Source organism: Diuraphis noxia, unplaced genomic scaffold (genome assembly GCF_037042655.1).
Source record: "Diuraphis noxia isolate RWA-SAM2 unplaced genomic scaffold, SU_Dnox_SAM2 contig0001, whole genome shotgun sequence".
Classification (NCBI taxonomy): Eukaryota; Metazoa; Arthropoda; class Insecta; order Hemiptera; family Aphididae; genus Diuraphis; species Diuraphis noxia.
Genome location: NW_028301711.1, coordinates 87,306,024 through 87,322,929, shown reverse-complemented (window position 1 = coordinate 87,322,929; position 16,906 = coordinate 87,306,024). Strand labels below are relative to the sequence as shown.

The following is a 16,906-nucleotide window of genomic DNA, read 5'->3' as shown; positions in this document are numbered from 1 at the left end:
AGTGTTTAGAAATGATATATCAACTATTAAGTTGATTCAAGTAAAATATTATATGAAAGTAGTTATTACTTTATTTGTTATTAGTTATTAATATTATAATTTAAATTAAAAAATATAGGTACCTAATTGCATACATTTTAAATACCTAATCGTAAGCTGTAGGTATATCATAATTTATACAATAATTTAATATAATTAGCTAATGCCTATTTATGTAGGGTAGTCCGTGTGGTTTTTGTTTAGAATTTGATATTTTAAATTACGAAGATTATGTAAAAGATAAATAGCGTATATAATATCTATAGATTACCTACCTATTAAGGTTGTATAATAACATGTATGTACCTATAACAGAAGCACAAAGTTTATTATTATTATTATTCATTGGATGCATTTTACAAAATAAGTACACAATTTAAGTATAAATAGCTGTTTTAATATTATTTACAACTAAAATGTTTCAAACATCGTCGTCACTCAACCCTGGAACTATAACCGTAGCACCATTTTCTGCCTTCATGTATTCTCTATATTAATTATATATTTTTTTCTGCTTAAGGTTAGGTAATTTATAGAATACCTATGTAGTTATTGTATTCATAGATTTTATAATTTTCTTGCTAAGTTTTGACATTCAATGGAACATCTATGATTTCTATATAATGATGGATTCAATACATTGCCAGTAACATATAAATAGCGCACTATGCCACTGTATAATTGGTTCGTTTTTTGTTTATGTATTTGCTTACTTATACCAATGCCACTGTGCAAGGACCATCTTCAACCAAAGTTCTACCAACCAACATAAAATTATCATCATTGCTGTTTAATGGTATAAATATAATCAATTAATACTACATTTAATGAATATTTTGATAAGTTGTACCTACTTGAAAGTTTTCAGATCAGAATGTATGCCATGACAACACTTAGGTGTTGAAGACGTTTAACATAGTTTTCCATATAATTCAATATTGCAAATACCCGGTATTTTCCATTTCATCAAACCTTTTCAAAATCTGCGATGGTGCTAAAAAAAAAGAGTAACTATTGGCTATTAATGTATTATTATCATTATCATTATTATTATTATTATTATTATTATTATTAAATATTTGTTGTGTGTTTTTCAGATACTTAAATATCAAGACTTATAAACTTCATATACAATATATTTATATAGGTCCATAGTTACAAAAACCATTTGCTTAAATTTACTGCTTACTGTTATTTTACTTTGTTTATACTTATATTACCACATTGCATTATAAAGTGTATTGTAGCTATTAGTACCACATTTTGGGGTTAATATTACAACTTTTCATAAAAATAAAAAATATATTTCCTTTTACTATATAATAATATTAGGTACTAATTTGTAATACGAATAATTATTTATTTTTTATTTGTTTGTTTACAGATGCATACATTTTTGGCCCCAATTAACATTCATCGATGAATGACGATGGCAGCAACGGCACAAGTGTAGTTATACCGAGGATAGTTTAGAACGCTGTGAGCGTGACAGTGATGGACCCGGCGGCGTGACGGGCTTGTAGTTGGCGATTTATTTCGTTTGACCGCACCCTTCACATCACCGTCGGTAGTACCTATGCGATAATACGTATGAGTTTCTAAACATCGCAATCACGCGAACGGCATTGGCGATGACAAAGGTTTGACGGTGTCCAAGGCTAGTGGAGGTTTTTTTTGTTACTCGCGCTTTTACCTATGGCCCGTCTACTGGAGTCTGTACGTGCATTGGTGTTTGAATAACTATCGTCCCCTTGACTGGCCCGTGCCGGTCTTGGACGACGGTAGTCTTACGTTGCCGAAGAAAATGTTGAAGTCGAATTTCGACCGCATTATCTTTATCGCTCGTAGGCAGCATCACGTTAACGAGGTTGTCGAAAGGCCGTGGTACTCTGACCGATATCGGCTTCACGGCTGGTATTGCGATGGCTGCGCTCTGATGGAAGATAACCGCGTACCTTTTCAGCTGTTGGCGGCAACCTAGATATCCAATGGCGGTTGTAAAACTGCTGTTGCCTTAATTAGCGTATCGCTGGTTGAACATGACAGCAGTCCAGTGTTTGAAAGCCCAAGGTGAAGATGAATTTCATCCTCCTAAAGCCTAAGACACTGGCGGCGTCGGATGTCATTTAAATAGGTTGTTGTTAAAACCATTGTAGTTGGAGCAAAACAAGCTATATGCTTGTGGAGTGATGATCAATGATGGACCAATTGCGTAGAGGGCCGCAAACTTTCAGCCATCGGGGGACCTCGAACGTAACTTATGCACACGTCAATAGCGCTGTACTCCGACTAGGTGAATCACCAGCGGATTTGGCGCTGAGCGAAGGATAGAACTTAATTGAGTTGAAAAAAATTCCACCCAATAGAGAAGATGGATATAGTCTTCTCTCTCATTGCGACGCATTCATATCGATTTTCTTAGGTTTCCTTGGTAGTGAGGTGGAATATACTATATACACAAAACCACATACAATCAATTTTCATAAGCATTTCGACAACACTTTTGAGAATCAAATTATTTTATTTGGTATAGGGAAAAGAATATCTTGCTTCTTAATACTCATAAAATCAAAAACAAAAACATTAAATATAATTTAATCGAGTTCTAAAAAATATCATGTATTTTTCTATCAATTCTGGAGGTTTTAAAACCATTGGTGATTATTTGAACTGTAAAGAAACTTTAAAAGCATTAAGTACTCGTTCTAATCCCAGAAGAAATTTCCACACAACTTTTATCAAGGTAAGCTATTATTTTTATAGATTTTTAATCTCGTATCGTAAAATTATGTAATGTTTAATAAAAAAAATACCTTGGGGGAAAATTAAACATTATTGGCCAATTTAATTGCAAGTTTTAATTTAATTAAACACACCTATTGATATTTAATTTAAAAAAAAAAAAAAAAATGCATACAATTTCCAATCAAAAAGGGTTCAATATTCTTAAATTATTTTAAATAATATAATTTGATCCTCACCAATAACAAACATTTTATAAAATGTACTTTTACAATCAGTATAATTTTACATTTGTTAAAAATTTACTTGTATTAAGCTAAATGTAATATATATATATATGTATATTTTTTTTTTTTGTAGAACACACGTGCAAAACACACCGGTATTTCTTGGATTTCACTTAGGATATGCCTAGCTGTCTTTTATTTTTCAAATATTCAATCTTTAATAATGATTAAAGATATTTACAATATCTAAAGTAGGTAAGTTCATTTACTATTTCAAATACATAGAATTAAGTTAGGTAGGCTTGAAAAATTACCACCTACTGTGTTTTTGATAGCTATTAATACCATTATTTTTAACTACCAACTCTTGTCCTATAACAGTTTTCATGAAGCTAGGGACCTATATAATTATATTGTACATGGAATTTGATGTAGTCTTATCAAGTTCAAACTAAAATTACTATGAGTAGAAATAAAATTTGATAAATTGTAAGACTCCACGAATTGTGATTAATTTTTCAACCTTTGAGCTAACAACATCATTGTACCGTGTTCAACAACACCAAACGCTAGAGAAGTGACGAAAATCTTCTCAACTCCCTTTAACAAAACTACATTAAAATTTGTATCACAACAATGGGAGATGTTCTGCAGCCAATGTACCAACAGCCAATGCCAACACTTCTGAAGGAAGGTTCATCGTAGCTGAATTAATGATTTAACAGTTGGAATATTAGATCACTTACAACTCAAGTCAGACAAATACAATTCATGTTAGATCAACTACAAACAACATTCATCTTCTACCACAAACTGAAGATCATTAATAAAAATAACAAAGACTTTGGAGAGGTGTTAAAAATGAATTTTTTTGCCTTAGGGATGGTCCACATAAATACATTTATCAATTGCAGTTGAAGACATATGTTGTCAGACATGTAGACTGCAAAATAGCGGGTGAAGAAACATGGACGAGAATCGACATCTAATACGAAAGCGTACATAAACATTTAACAAGTTATCGAGAAAAATTCGTCCTATCCATAATTATTATCATACCAAAAAGTCAAAAACTAAATATTTCTCATGAAGTAATTACTAATTGTTTTTAAATTTTCTCTATTAATGAATTTAATTCAAAATTAGTACCATAAATATATTAGCATAAATTGTAAATTAAAAATATAGTTCAAATAACATTTATTATAATTTTGTATGTGTAAAATATGAAAAGCTAGTATAAATAAGTTGACCTGCGTAAGAAAAAAGGTTGTTGACGCCTATTATAAAATAGCTCTTTAGAAATTGATTTTATTTAAAATCAGGTGTGTCTAAATTAAACACCAATGTAATACAATTATTTCATGGGGTTAAAAAAAAATATATATTTTAATTTTATGGTCGTTTAAAACTGAAAATTGAAAATTGACTCCCTAAAAAGTCTAGATATTTATCAAAAACATAATACATATATTAAAAATTTTAATTTTGTATTCCTAAGTAATTTATCATCACTTAATGGTCTAATGGTCTAAAATGAATGAAAAATAAGTATGCATCGTTTTATTAAATAGGAATTCAATATTTAATTATATATTTTATATTTATACCTATATATCTAATACAATTTCTAGAAACATTTGCATTTGTCATTAAGCTTACTTGAAAACTTATTTCTTACATTTTGAATTAATTTTTCAACTTCAATATTGTTAAAATCTTAAAATTTCTGATATTTTTATTTTAAAAATTAAATTTTTTAATACTTAACGGGTAGGTGGCAGTTTTGATAAGAGGTGACCACACTTGCATAATAATATGTTCTAATACTTAAATTTAATATCAATTGATGGTATGGATTATGAATGAAATATTAGCCGATACCCAGTTATGATCAAATATAATTTTATTGAGATTAATAGGTGAGTGACGGCCGTGTCGGGAATCGGAATACTCGTGTATCAGTGTCCAGTGACAACAACGCCCTGCAGCTATGTGAGCACAGACTCCGACCCAGCGAGTAACGCAGTTGTACCTATACATTGTGGTATAATTGTGCCCAGTGGCCAACGTTTAGAGTTATTAGATTTTAGCCGCCTCCTATGGCGCTATTCATAGTTAATAATTATGTCCGTATACGCATCTAATATGCATAAGCTTAGACGGCAGCTACCGTCTCAGTAGAATACGAACTTCTAGCGTTTGAGGCGCAAAGAGAGAGCAGTACTATTAAACGACAAAGGCTTATATTTTATAATATTACACCAAAGTGCAGCTACTCTCGCATTTCATCCAAGTTCTGTAAACAAAAAAATTAAGTATTCCAAACTTTTAATTATCTTTATTTTAAATTAAAGTAAATTAATAAAATTCAAAATAGTAACAAAAATAAAGTATTAATAAATATTTTTTTTTAATTAAATTAAAATTAAAATTGAATTAAATAACATAAATTGCCTCAACCTCAAAACCACAACTGTAAAGATTTCAATTTAATTTCAAACAAAATAAAATGGTGGAGATGTTTTCAAGGAAACTTCATGACGAATTCAAATATGTTTTTGTATGTTTTTCTTATGACTAGGATAAAAAGATAGGACAGTATTAGTTGACATAAAATCTTTTTTTTGGTAGAAAACAGATGGAAATATTATTTGGAGTAATTTGGTGTTTAAAAATCAGATTGCATTAATATTCTAAATAATATTCTGCTTCAGAATATTAAATTAAAATAGATGTTGTTTTTCAAAAAAGTAAAAACTTAAATATAATAACAATAAAAATAGAAATAATATTTTAAATTTTTCTTAAAATGCTGTTTTGACATAAATCAATGTGAAAAAAAAATGTTTTCAAAATCGTTAATGCCCATATTAGGAATAATTTTGGACCAAGGTGAAATGTGTTAGCTAACCGATTGCGTGTAGGCGATTGATTACTAATTACTAGAGAAAGAGCTAGGATTTTTATGCATTAAAAAAATTATCAAAATATATTATATGCAGTTGGATATGCCCAAAAAAAAAAATACCATCCTTTACAACACTAAAAAATGACTATTCGATTCAAGTATATTTATGTTAAAAATATAATAAACAGTCTATACAATTCTAAAATTCTTCATTCAATTTTTATATAATATATAATTATACCTGATTAAAATGAAAAATAATTGAAGGGATTATGAAATATTCGGACGTGGAAAACATTGAACCAGAGATACCATGGAGAGTAGTGGCAGAAAATAGAGATAGATGGAGAGAAATTTGTTTGGCGGTATGGTCTCAATGACCGAAAACCAAAAAAAAAAAAAATTATTATACCTTGATTTATGAAAATATTTACCTCTAATTGCTTGATTTTCGTTAAACTATTAAAATATGCAATAAAAATTTTGAGAATTTGATCACATAGATATATTTTGAAATGTATGTTTAATTACTGAAGCATATAATACTGTTTTTAAAAAAAGAGAAACAAATATGCAAATACACGAAAGTACTTGTTCTACTAATTACTATATGCTTGGAACTGGTCCTAGATATTTTGTATCAACTATCTGTAATCCTAATAAACAAGTTTTACTGTTTCTATAAAACATACTAACAGAAAAGTATGACGTGTTTATTATATGTAATAAAACAAAAATGAAATTTTAACAATTTTTATTTAATCTAAAATATTTTTTTTTTTAAATGTGAGTTATAATTATAGTTTATTCATTGTAAATTTTTAATTTTTGTTTAATATCATTAACATAGTAAATAAAAATATTAAAGTTACAAAATTTAAAATTTTTGTATTTTTCAAACTTATTTTAATCAATATTTATATATTCATGATGTAAAAAAATAAATAAAAAAAGGTAACAGAAAATACTATGTTCGTCTTGATTCCATTATAATGTTAACTCCTTAGGCCGGTTCTTATAATGTTCGGTTTAGTGTCCGTTAATGGTTAAACGACGGTTCGTGGGATTTTTACCGGCAGAATTCTGCCGGTTAAGTGTCCCTTAACTTTAACCCGACATTGTAAGAACGACCCTTAGTGTTAAGAATGTAATCTTGAGTGATTTACTATCATGTGAAACCGTCTTTATAATAATATAATCTCGTAATTATGCAACAATTTGTCAATGTTACTGGCATGGTCACTTGTAACTTTTAGGCTACTTTAAGTACGTATTTAAATATATAAATTCAAAAGCTTAGTTTTTTCTCAATATGTCTTTTAAATTGCCTATATCAAACCCCTTAAAAATCAGGTGTCTGGTGTCCTCAGAAATAATTGTAATCTGTATACTACGGATTGCACAATCACTCATACATCACACATGTTGAGGAATTATTATAATCATAATTTAATTTAAAATATATGCTCAAAGTATCTATTAACAAATCCATAAGACATAATTTAGAAAATACAACTTAGTACCTCTGAATTAAAATAATCCTCCTTTAAACTGACATAAAAATGGTCTCTTTAATCATTATGTTAGGTGTTACTTAGTCTAATGATAATTTAATTCTCAATGCTAATCTTACACACAAGAAGTATGCATTTAAATTATATTGGCATAGTACAAAGTTATGGCCTTTACATAATCCCTTAAACAATGCGAGATCGCAGGTCCTCGCGAATATCAACAATAAAAGTTAGGGAATGACGAAGATGAATAAATTCAAAAAACTGCTATTGTACGCTTGTAAAACGCATCTCAAAATACGAACAATTTAGCAATTTCTTTGATATTGAATAAAATTGCAACTCAAAAAATATTAGTATGTATTAATTCGTAATTTAAAACTGGTGCAACATCGATACCAATTTAAAAAAATGTTATGCTGGTAAAGTATAAATATAATCGTCATTAACAAAAAAAAAATGTTTTATTATAAATTAATTGATTAATTGATAAATGGATGACAAAACCTTAAAAATACAACAATATTACAGTTACAATGAATCAATTAGAAATAACATTAATTATAAAATAATAAAATAAAAATCAATAATACAATAATACATATTATACATAATTATTAAATACTACTATGGTAGGTAATACAATGTACAGGGTCTATCACGAAGACAATTTTCCAATGAGTTTATATCATGCATTTTAATGTTATTAAAATCTCACAGTTTGCGGTACACTTAGACTCGGTATATTATTTTAACTCATAGTCATTGCACAGCTAACTGAAAAAAAGTTGAAACATTTTGTACTGTTTGTATGTATAATGTATAATATAATAATTCGAATTCTAGACAACTTGTATGCTGTATAATCTTAAAACATGAAACGTGATAATATATTTACTCAATACTATTGAGTCTATAGACTATGGGTAGATTCAAGCTGGACGGAATGATCACGGTGACAAAGGCAATATAGGTACTGAAAGAGTTCATCAATGCCTCTCTTGTCAATAATATTGTCGTTAAGTAGATGTGTCTGAAAATTATAAAAAAAAAGTATTAAGCATCGAAATACAACGGTAACTGATACTACTTTTTTTTTTTAACTAACAAAAATATTATATTTGCACTATAACTTTACGAGCGAGATAAAAATACGAAACATCTAAAGTATATAACATAATATGCTCATCATAGTTTCTGTGCTGTACGAAAAATAATGTGCAGACGATCGAAGGCAAGTAATTAGAAATTAAAATGCACGAATTTCTAATTTTATATTTTGAGTGGATGGAGGAATGTATATTTTAAATAAAATACGCAATGAAATTAGAGGAATCTCTGTAATATTTAGATAGTTGATAAAATATCCATACTGCAGCTTGTACCGTTTGTAGTCCAAAAACTTTAAAAATAATATATATTATAAAATATTGCGTGTTTAGTATATTTCTATGGTTCTATTTGAATGACATTTGTTTGGACAACAACAACATAAATACATAAACATAATACATAACATTGTATTGCAATACATATTTTAGACATTATGGATAAACGTCACCTACATTATTAATAAGTATAAAAATTTATTATAATTACATTTTAGCTTCTGAGCAGAGAGCTAAATGTATTAATTTTACACCAATGAGTGGTTTTTTTTTAATTTTATTGGTGCCCATATGTAGTCGATAATTAGTCAAAATAATGTTTCGATTTTCAACTTCAATTCTAAGTAACTTTTTCGTTTGGAAAGTGAATGTAGTTGAAACATTCAAAAGTTCAAAATTTAAAATGTTCAGTAGTTTTTAAAAGAGCCGGAAAAAATTTTAGAATAAACGAGAGTGTAAAAAAAAAAGATTTTGGTTTTGGTTGTAACTCCAAAACAAATTACCATAGATACATACATTTTTTATTGAGTGTTTGTATTAGCGTTTTCAACATACCGTAAAATTTTCAAAATATTTTGAGCTATTTATAAGCATGTGAAATGTTCAATTATTGTTAGTTTTTTTTTAAGATTAATGTAATAAAAAAACTTTCGAGTGGTCAAAAACTTTAAAATTTAATACACGATTCTTTGTAAGTTTTTGTTAGATGCATGCGCACAATTTTTATGGTCATAATTTATTAAACCGAAAATTTACAAATTAGTAGTTAAAGATATATATAATATTTAACTTTTATAGCAAAGAAATCAAGATTTAAAAAAGTGTCCTCGTAAGTAGTTCAGCCTTTAACCAAAAAGTTTATGAGCATAGTTTTTTTAATTATTATTTTAAGTTCAAATTTGGATGAAATTACATATTGAATAACCGATAATAATGATTTTAGTTATAGTGGTGTTATCTAAAAATATTATTCGTGAGTTTTTGAAATTTCTTAAGTATTTTATTATTTTTTATTATTTACCGTAATGATAATATGCAAATAATATTAATTCAACCTGCTGACTACAGTAATAATTATAACAATATGAACATAATATAAAATTTACTGGCCAACAAACTGAATCATTTTAATGTGTTGATATTGAATTCAAACAAAACACTACCCATTATAGAGACCTACAATGTACATACACACCACATACATAGTATCACCATTGATTATAGAATAGACAGATAGCCCATGCAATGTTAATATTTGGTGACCATGCGTAGGATGCAACCACTATGGAGCGCTAGTGTAGTTGGGATGCAAGGAGGTGGTACCCCCATCATAGATGTTTGCCATGGATATGCGGGGAAGGGAAGAGGTGGCTTATCGCGAAGTGCCGATCTAAAAATAGAGTAATAATAAGAAACTGAAGATATACTGAAATGATTGGAAATAATAATTTTATTATATTATCATTTATTACTATCTTGTTCATTGTGGAACAACCGCTTTCCGAATTTTCTTGTTTTTTGAGTTTTTAGTTGCATTTGCATTTACAATTAAAAATTCTTAAACATGTCTGGAAATAAATGCCAATATTTAAATTGTGGAAAATCAAAGAAAATGTTTCCAAATTTAAAAATGTATCGTTTTCCAAAAGATGATAGAAAAGAAGTATGGATAATACATTCAGGTGAGTAATTAATTTTAAATTTTAATTTTTCTGTACCATTGCGAATATTTATAATTTTTTTTACACATATTTTTTTATATCTACACAGGAAACACAAGTTTGTTTTCTGTTGATCCAGATAAACTCCACAATAGGTACATTTGTCAAGAACATTTCCCACCCGAAAGCTTTGTACAAAATTTTACTCAAAATCGTTTGATAGATACTGCTATTCCCTATAATTATCAATCTAAAACACAGCCATCTACATCATCAGGCATTAACCAGAATGATGAATCTCAGCAGGAGTATAATATAATGTCAACCCCAACTAAAACATATACACACTCAAAACCAGACATGGTAGAGTTAGTTTTTCCGAGCCCCCCTTCAACTTTTTCTACACCTCAAAAAATTAAAATAACAAATATAATTGACATGCCTAGCCCAAATTTAAAAAGGAAATCTGATTTGATAGAAATAGATACACCTAGAAAAATCAATTTAAAACAAAAATTAAAACTAAAAAACAAATTAATTCATAATAAAATAACTCAAATTTCAAAATTAAAAAAAAGAGTCAAAACTTTTAAAACACATAATAATGCTAAGAATTTAATAAATATGCATAACTTTCCATCAATTAATTCTAAGGCAATGGTAACGATGCAATTAAAAGATAGGAGTCGTCCGTGGACATTAAATGAAAAAAATTTAGCTTTAAACTTATATTATAAATCACCAACAGCATATAAATTTTTACGTTCACAAAAAGTTAATTTACCTGGGCCATCAACTATTCGTCGTTGGATTGGTCAATCAAAATTCTTACCAGGTTTTAGTAAATTATTTTTCAGTCATATACAAAAAAAATTTGAGTCATCTGATTATAAAGAAAAAGCTTGCACTGTTTGTTTTGATGAAATGTATATAAAAGAATTTATAGAATATTCCAAAGAATTTGATTTTATTGAAGGTTTTGAAGATTTAGGTCATTATGGGAGGACCAATAAAAGTGCTAACTGTGTTTTAGTATTTATGGCTCGAGGTATTTACTCTACATGGAAATTTCCAATTGCATATTTTCTTGTTCATTCTGGAGTTAACAAAACAATTTTAAAAAATTTAATAATTGATGTTTTACAAAAGTTATTTGAGGTTGGGTTGTGTCCCAAAATTATAGTTTGCGATCAAGGCACAAACAACCAAAGCACTTTAAAATCATTAAATATTTCAGAAGATAATCCATTTTTTTTTATCAACAACAATAAAATTTTTTCTTTGTTTGATGTTCCTCATTTACTTAAAAGTATTAGAAATAATTTAATTAATGCCTGTTATATAAAAGATAATAAAATAATCTCATTTGATGATATAAAAAAAACATATGAGTTGGACAAACAAAATCATAAAAGTAAGTCTCTCATCAAAATAACAGATGCACATATTTACCCTAATTCTTTTCAAAAAATGTGTGTTAAATTAGCAGTACAATTATTAAGCAATTCCATGGCCGCAGCAATCCGAACTTGTATACAAACAGGACAACTTCAAAGTAACACTTCATCGAATACTGCAGATTTTATTGAGTTTATTAATAACTTATTTGATTGTTTAAATAGTAAATCTTTATATAGTCATAATCCATACCTCTGTGCATTAACTGATCTAGGTACTGTAAAAAAATTTTTAATAGAAGCTTCACAATACTTCACAAATTTACAAAAATTAAAAAAAGGAAAATTATCTCAACCTCCCTGTTTTAAAGGGCTTACACAGACCATTAAAGGTGTATTGCAATTTTTTGAAGCAGAGAAATCTAATGATATTGTATTTTTAATGACTAATCGTTTAAATCAGGATGTTTTAGAAAACCTCTTTAGTATTTTTCGACAAAATGGTGGTTATAACAAAAACCCAACAGCTAGAACAATCAGAACTTCCATAAGAAGTAATTGTATTTTTTCTTTATGTACATCAAAAGCGACAAATTGTGAGGAAACCCAAGAAGATGATAATCCAATTATAATTGACCCAGTTAGTTCACTAAATAAAATAAATTTTAACAGTTCAAAATTATCATCTGATTCCGACACAGAATGTAATTCTAATTTATCTCTCTGTTTTTTTTCATCTGACGAGGACTCAAATAATACTGATAGTAATATTGATGTCACTTTAGAAGACTGTTCTGTAACATATTTCGCAGGATATTTGGGCTATAAATGTATGAAAAAATTTAATTGTAACCAATGTCAACTTGAACTATTTGTTGATAAAAACTTAAATGATAAAAAGCAGTTGCATCTTCTTAATAAAAATTATACTTCAATTGATAATGAAAGTGGACTTAAAGCACCATCAAATAGTTTAAATAATGTAGTAAATAAAATTTTAAATATTTTTGAAAGCAATTATAAAAACTATTTGCATAAAAAGAAAATAAAATTTCAACTAATTGAGCGCTTAAAAAATAATAATACAATTAAAAAATGGCTTGATGAATCATTGACAAACTGCATAGATCATAAAATGTACATAATTGAACAACTTTTAATTTGTAAAATATTTAATAAAACAAAATTATTTTCAACTACCACAAAATTAGCAAAACTTTCTAAATTAAAAATATTAAACCATATTTAAATAAATTAAATACATTTTTTCTTGTTCTGACCTTGTACCTATTTGCATAAAACAATATAGAAGCAGTCTTAACTGTCCTTTTTAGGACAATTCACATCAACTACATTAAATAGTTCTTTTCAGGACTAAGGATCAATTACATTAAATAGTTCTTTTCAGGACTTTGCTTTGATTTTTAAATAGTTCTTTTCAGGACTATTTGCATCAATTACATTAAACTGTCTTTTTTAGGACAATTCACATCAACTACATTAAACAGTTCTTTTCAGGATTAAGCATTGATTTTTATTATATTAAACAGTTCTTTTCAGGACTTAGCATTAAATTTTTAAATAGTCTTTTTTAAGACTATTTGTTTCATTTTTATTAAACGGTTCTTTTCAGAACCAACAAACATCACAATTTACTTTTATTCTAATAATTATGCTTCAATATAAATGTATAAATGTATTTTACCCTTATTTTGTGTTTTTTTAATAATAAAGACAATTTTTTTATTCTTTAAACCTAGTATTTTATTTCTAATCCAGTTTAGCAATCTTGGTATATCTTCACTTAGAATCGTTTTTCATCATATTATATAGACTTATAGTTGGTTTCTAAACTTAACACATTCAGTATGTACTTATAATAACAAAACACAACTATTATTTTATTTATAAATTATATTAATAATTTAATTATGTATATTATTTGTTGTTATTGAGTTTTTATTCATTTTAAAATTTGAACACAAAAATACAAAACAATGTATTTTATAAAGTATGAAAATACAATAAAATTAAAAATTACAATATGGTTAAAGATTTGCTTTATTTTTAAAAATGGTAAATCTAGTATAGTATGTAATGTTCAATTAAATATTTCCGCCCAAAGCAGATTTTACTGAATCGTAACATTCCAAACATCCAAACAAAATTGATCTTTCGTAATGAAATTAATTAATTGTTGCTTTCTGTAGTAGAATTCGGCATAAAAATTAACAATTTTGTGAATATACTATTTAGCGATTGTGGCAATCATAGCGCAATGCTCAGAAAATAATAAATATAGGTTTATCCATGATAAAGTCATTAATAGGCTTATCGCTTTTTCTGTCACTACCTCAAACCGGTCTAGGAATAATATTATATTATTCGCCGTCAGTAGTAATAATATAAAATTAATTCATACAACGCTACCTACCGGCAGCTATCATAATTAAAATTGTAGTCGCCGAAAATCCCTATAGCATGGTCTATCTGTCTATTCTATAATCAATGGTATCACCCAGTTACCCACTTTATGAGTTTACTAAACATTTTAATTGTATAGTTCTCAATTTCTCATTTAATATTTTTTAAATAATTTATCAAAATAAAGACAAAGAGGAAAAAATAAATCATTTAGACATTTAAACCGTTATTCGAAAATTTATATAATAATATTATTAGTTATTAGTGTGATTACTATATATTTTTTTTTCATCTTCAGTATAAGTACCAATGAAATATATTTGTCAGAAAATTATCAGACTGATAATTATCTATTATAACAGTAATCACCCAAATTGAAACTATGCAGGCACGTAGCCAGGAATTTTTCTATGAGGGGGCCAATATTTGTTGGCCCCTTTATGTTTTTTTACCCCCTACCACTCCTTTCCTTATCACATAATATCTATAAAAATATATACTACATTTTAACAGTATAATGTCTGTATTGGTTGTTAAAGTTTTATATTATATTTATATTAGGTAGGTACATTTTATTATATACATTTTATTATATACATTTTATTATTTATACTAGAATAAGTCTTCGGTTTTTATGGTTCACAGCAAATCTTCTGGTAAATTCATCTAAATCTAATGATTTAGATAAATGTTTTTCTATAGACAATAGTGCCAAATTATTCAACCTACAACAAAAAATAATAAACAAAACTATTATCTCATAGGTATCTAATTTTAATTAAGTAATTGAGATGCTTATAATTTACAAAAACAAAAAATTTCCAGTTTGATTGTTTTTCAATGGGATATTTTTTGAATTTATGAATGAAATATTTTATTTTTATTTTGTTAGATAATTGTATTATACATAATAGCATTTTTAAAGATATGTAATAATACATATTTTGTAGAAGTGTATAATTGTTTGAGTTTACTAGTCATATTATTTTACATATTTAAATACTGCACTAACCTTTCATTTGTCATAAGAGATCTCATATAGTTTTTGAGCCTTCTTAAACAAGAAAATGTTCTCTCACATGCAGCACTTGAAACTGGAATAGTTATGATAATTTGTACAATTTTATGAGTTTCAATAAAAGCCAACTTGTATTTTTCTAACAGCTCCAATAATTTCATCATAGTTTTAATTTCTGTATTATTTTGTAATTCATATCTTTTTATAGTGTTTGGTAATATCTTTAATTCTGACTTTAGTACATCAGTATTGGCCCCATAATGTTCGGCTAAAGGCTGAATGTGCGAAAAACTTAAAAATTTTTCATTACCAGGATGTAAGTATGAGACAGCACTTAAAATATCTTTATTATTGGAAAATCGATTTTTAATTTCCAACAAAATGTAGTCAATTACTGTATAATAAAGATTGACTTTTAAATCTATTTTGGTTGTATACAATTCTACTTCTAATGAGTTTTGTTGTGTAAATATAAATTGTTCAGAGTGTTTTGGTATTTTTTTTATTCTTTTTACATTTGTATCTTGTGAAGGTATGGGTATGTTATTTTTACCACATATAGAAATGGTTTCAGCATATATGTTACTAAAAGTTGTATCTGTATCTTTTAACCGCATATCTTGAAGGGTTGATTCTAAAGATGATATTAAAATCAATGCATTAGCTAGTTCAGCACTTACATTTTGTAAATAATCGCTTATTCCTTTAAACATATGTAGGATATAACAGAACATTACTAAATTTAAAATAAATTTAAAATCAATTTGATAAAATGTACCTGAATTGTGTATAATATTATCGTACATACCTTTCTCAGTTTTTAAGTTTTTTGGATTATTAAAATAACTTATTATACTTCTCTTCATTGTAATACTACTACAACTACTTGTGACTTGGCCTCTGCCTGATTATGAATAATGAATCAATACAAATCGATACACTGTGTATATTATATTGATGAGGTATGTTTATTTGTTATTGACGTTATTGTAGACTGTAGTAAATGGTGATCACTATCACAATGTTACTGGAATAGTGGAATATAAACTATTGTACCTAGTCGTGTTGTCTGTGGTCGACGGTCGTGTTTATCAAATGCACGTTCGAGACCCGTATTTGGAATTTCTAGTTTTCAATCTATTCTTAGACGTGTAATTCACTCTAATCTTATGATTATCACTCTTATCTCAAATTGTCGAGTGACGAATTTTACGGACTAACGCATATACGCCATGTCGCCATATACTAAGAATTAAGATACTTTAGTCCGTGGCGAGTATAATAACGACTAATAAAATAAAATCTTGGAATTTAATTTATGTACCTACCTAATACGATTGTTTGATTCGGCCATTCGGAATAATCAAATGCCATTATATTTGAAAATAAAATTGAGGGGGCCAGTTCGGGGCCACTGACTTTTCTTAGGGGGCCAGGCCCCCTAAGGCCCCCCCCTTGGTGACGTGCCTGAAACTATGCACTTTTAGCAAAATATATTAGTGTGTTATACCAACCCAACTGTAATTAAAATTATAAAGACATTTTAATCGTGGCAGTTATTAAGGGGAATTAAATTAGACAACCA

The 16,906-nt window shown here is 27.6% G+C and overlaps 3 protein-coding genes and 1 long non-coding RNA gene across 7 annotated transcripts in view; 2 read left to right on the top strand and 2 right to left on the bottom strand.

Moving 5' to 3' along the window:
• The first annotated feature begins 46 nt into the window (after nucleotides 1-46).
• LOC149062331 (uncharacterized) lies at nucleotides 47-6,720 on the top strand. Of its 2 annotated transcripts, none has more exons than XR_016189940.1 (3): nucleotides 47-835; nucleotides 908-2,782; nucleotides 3,142-6,720. It is a non-coding gene; the product is annotated as an uncharacterized LOC149062331 (long non-coding RNA). The 2 variants fall into 2 exon arrangements; XR_016189941.1 differs by having other exon boundaries at nucleotides 901-2,782.
• A 1,158-nt stretch (nucleotides 6,721-7,878) lies between these two features.
• On the bottom strand, nucleotides 7,879-16,641 carry LOC149062329 (uncharacterized). The gene is made up of 2 exons (XM_089218071.1): nucleotides 15,316-16,641; nucleotides 7,879-15,028 (listed from the first exon to the last, which is right to left on the bottom strand). Exons 1-2 carry the CDS (start codon nucleotides 16,185-16,187, stop codon nucleotides 14,911-14,913), a joined length of 990 nt encoding a protein of 329 aa, XP_089074197.1. The 5' UTR covers nucleotides 16,188-16,641; the 3' UTR covers nucleotides 7,879-14,910.
• The window catches only part of LOC107164011 (uncharacterized), a 40,757-nt gene continuing 31,729 nt past the window's right edge, over nucleotides 7,879-16,906 (bottom strand). For 2 of the 3 annotated variants that reach the window (XM_015511674.2, XM_089218070.1), the window contains exon 7: nucleotides 7,879-8,466. The gene's annotated coding sequence lies outside the window, so the exon portion shown is untranslated. The remainder of the gene's footprint in view (nucleotides 8,467-16,906) is intronic. The other variant, XR_001506044.2, reaches the window with a different exon arrangement.
• Nucleotides 10,385-13,634, top strand: LOC149062330 (uncharacterized). The gene is made up of 2 exons (XM_089218069.1): nucleotides 10,385-10,503; nucleotides 10,592-13,634. The coding sequence occupies exons 1-2, from the start codon at nucleotides 10,386-10,388 to the stop codon at nucleotides 13,126-13,128; spliced, it is 2,655 nt and encodes an 884-aa protein (XP_089074195.1). The 5' UTR covers nucleotide 10,385; the 3' UTR covers nucleotides 13,129-13,634.